The following is a 1,680-nucleotide window of genomic DNA, read 5'->3' as shown; positions in this document are numbered from 1 at the left end:
CCAGGTATTGAAGTACTTTGTGATTTGGCTTCATTGCCATCATTATCATCATCGACAGCAGCAACAGTTACCTCATCATCATCATCTAAAAGTACGGAATCATATATTTAAATAATTTATAATTTAGTATTAATTAATTATTATAATTGGAATTAAGATGTTAATACAAAGATTTATAAACCAATCCGATTGCCAATTATTACCAAGAATCAAGCTTTTGAAATTATTCAATATTTTGAAAAGGCTCCTTTTGGACAGGGTGATAAGACAATTTATGATGAAACAGTGAGGAAAACATGGCAATTGTCTCCCTCACAATTCAGAATTACAAATCAACATTGGAAGCAATATATAGATAATTTGGTGGAGAAACAAGTGAAACCTGGACTTGGCATTCATTCGAGTGTTGTTGTTCGAAATAGTTTGTACAAATTATTGTTATATGAGGAAGGAGGACACTTCGATTTTCATAGAGATACAGAAAAGGAAGACAAAATGTTTGCCACTCTTGTGGTGCAGTTGCCATCTCTTTATTCGGGTGGTGAAATTATTGTTCAACATGCTGATTCAGAGGAAACTTATGAGTTTGCTAAAGAAGGTTCATCTAAACCTTTCTTCTTTAGTTTTTATTGTGATTGTAACCATAAGGTGGCCAAGTTGACCAGTGGATACAGATTATGTCTAGTTTATAATGTTTGTTATGCTTCTGGAATCAAGCCAACAGTTGTAGATCGATCAGCACATTTTGAAAACTTGAATTCAATTGTGGAAAACTGGGATTCTGAAACACCATTCTTGTGCTACCTCTTGGAACACAAATATTCTGAAGAAGGATTGAAATACGATTGCCTCAAAGGAAGAGATAGCAATCTAATGCAACTTCTCCAACAATACAATGCCAAATATAACAGTATTGGAATTAAGCTTGGTATAATGAGAAAGCAACAAGATGGTGGAAGTGGTTATAATAATTTCTGGACAGAACCAAGTTTTGCCATCACTCATGTTGTGGGTGAGCAGGGAAATGAGGAAATCAAAAGAAGATTTAAAATCTCCAAAAACATTATTATTCCAGAAAATATATTGGAAAATCTTGCAGTTTCAAAGAGCGAGGTAAGTTTTAAAAGTTTAAACAATATATTTATTGAGAATTTTAACAGTTCGAAGGACATACAGGTAATGAAGGAGCAAGAGCAACGAGGTGGTATAGCAGTGCGTGCATTTTAATTAGTCCAAATCGTTTCAAACATTTATTGGCACTGGAGATTGGAGAAACAGAATCTTTGAAAGAACTTGAAAATATGTGGACACGGTACGAGCAAGATCCATCTCTTTTGGATACAGTTACAGATTTTGTTACAAGGTTTTTGCGAAACAAATATTTTAAAAAAACCCTGGTGACCAAGTATGTCATTAAATTGAATAATACCGAGCTAGCCAAAGATTTACTGAGAGTTTCCTCGAGTGGCAATAACTTGGATGCTGAGAGTTTAGTTTCATTGATAAAAGCATTTGGGTTGGAAACATATAGAGAGAGGGTAATGGATCTTTTGGTAAAATGCAAAGCCAATCTTGCCTATGGATTCTTACAAGANATAGAGGATGAGGAGATGGCAGAGAAGGTCATTTCTTTTTTTAGTGTAAAAGGAGGGGCCTCGAGCTATGAAAGCATTGTTTTAC

At 34.5% G+C, this 1,680-nt stretch overlaps 1 protein-coding gene across 1 annotated transcript; it reads left to right on the top strand.

The window, feature by feature from the left end:
* Nucleotides 1-157: 157 nt before the first annotated feature.
* NAEGRDRAFT_77008 (uncharacterized protein) lies at nt 158-1,673 on the top strand (the record flags this gene model as incomplete). The annotated part of the gene is made up of 2 exons (XM_002668036.1): nt 158-1,113; nt 1,161-1,673. Coding segments are annotated over 2 exons (1,467 nt in total), but the record flags the coding sequence as incomplete, so codon positions are not given.
* Nucleotides 1,674-1,680: the final 7 nt, after the last annotated feature.

This window comes from Naegleria gruberi (genome assembly GCF_000004985.1).
Source record: "Naegleria gruberi genomic scaffold NAEGRscaffold_833, whole genome shotgun sequence".
Taxonomy (NCBI): Eukaryota; Heterolobosea; class Eutetramitea; order Acrasida; family Naegleriidae; genus Naegleria; species Naegleria gruberi.
This window is presented reverse-complemented; position numbering and strand designations above follow the sequence as displayed.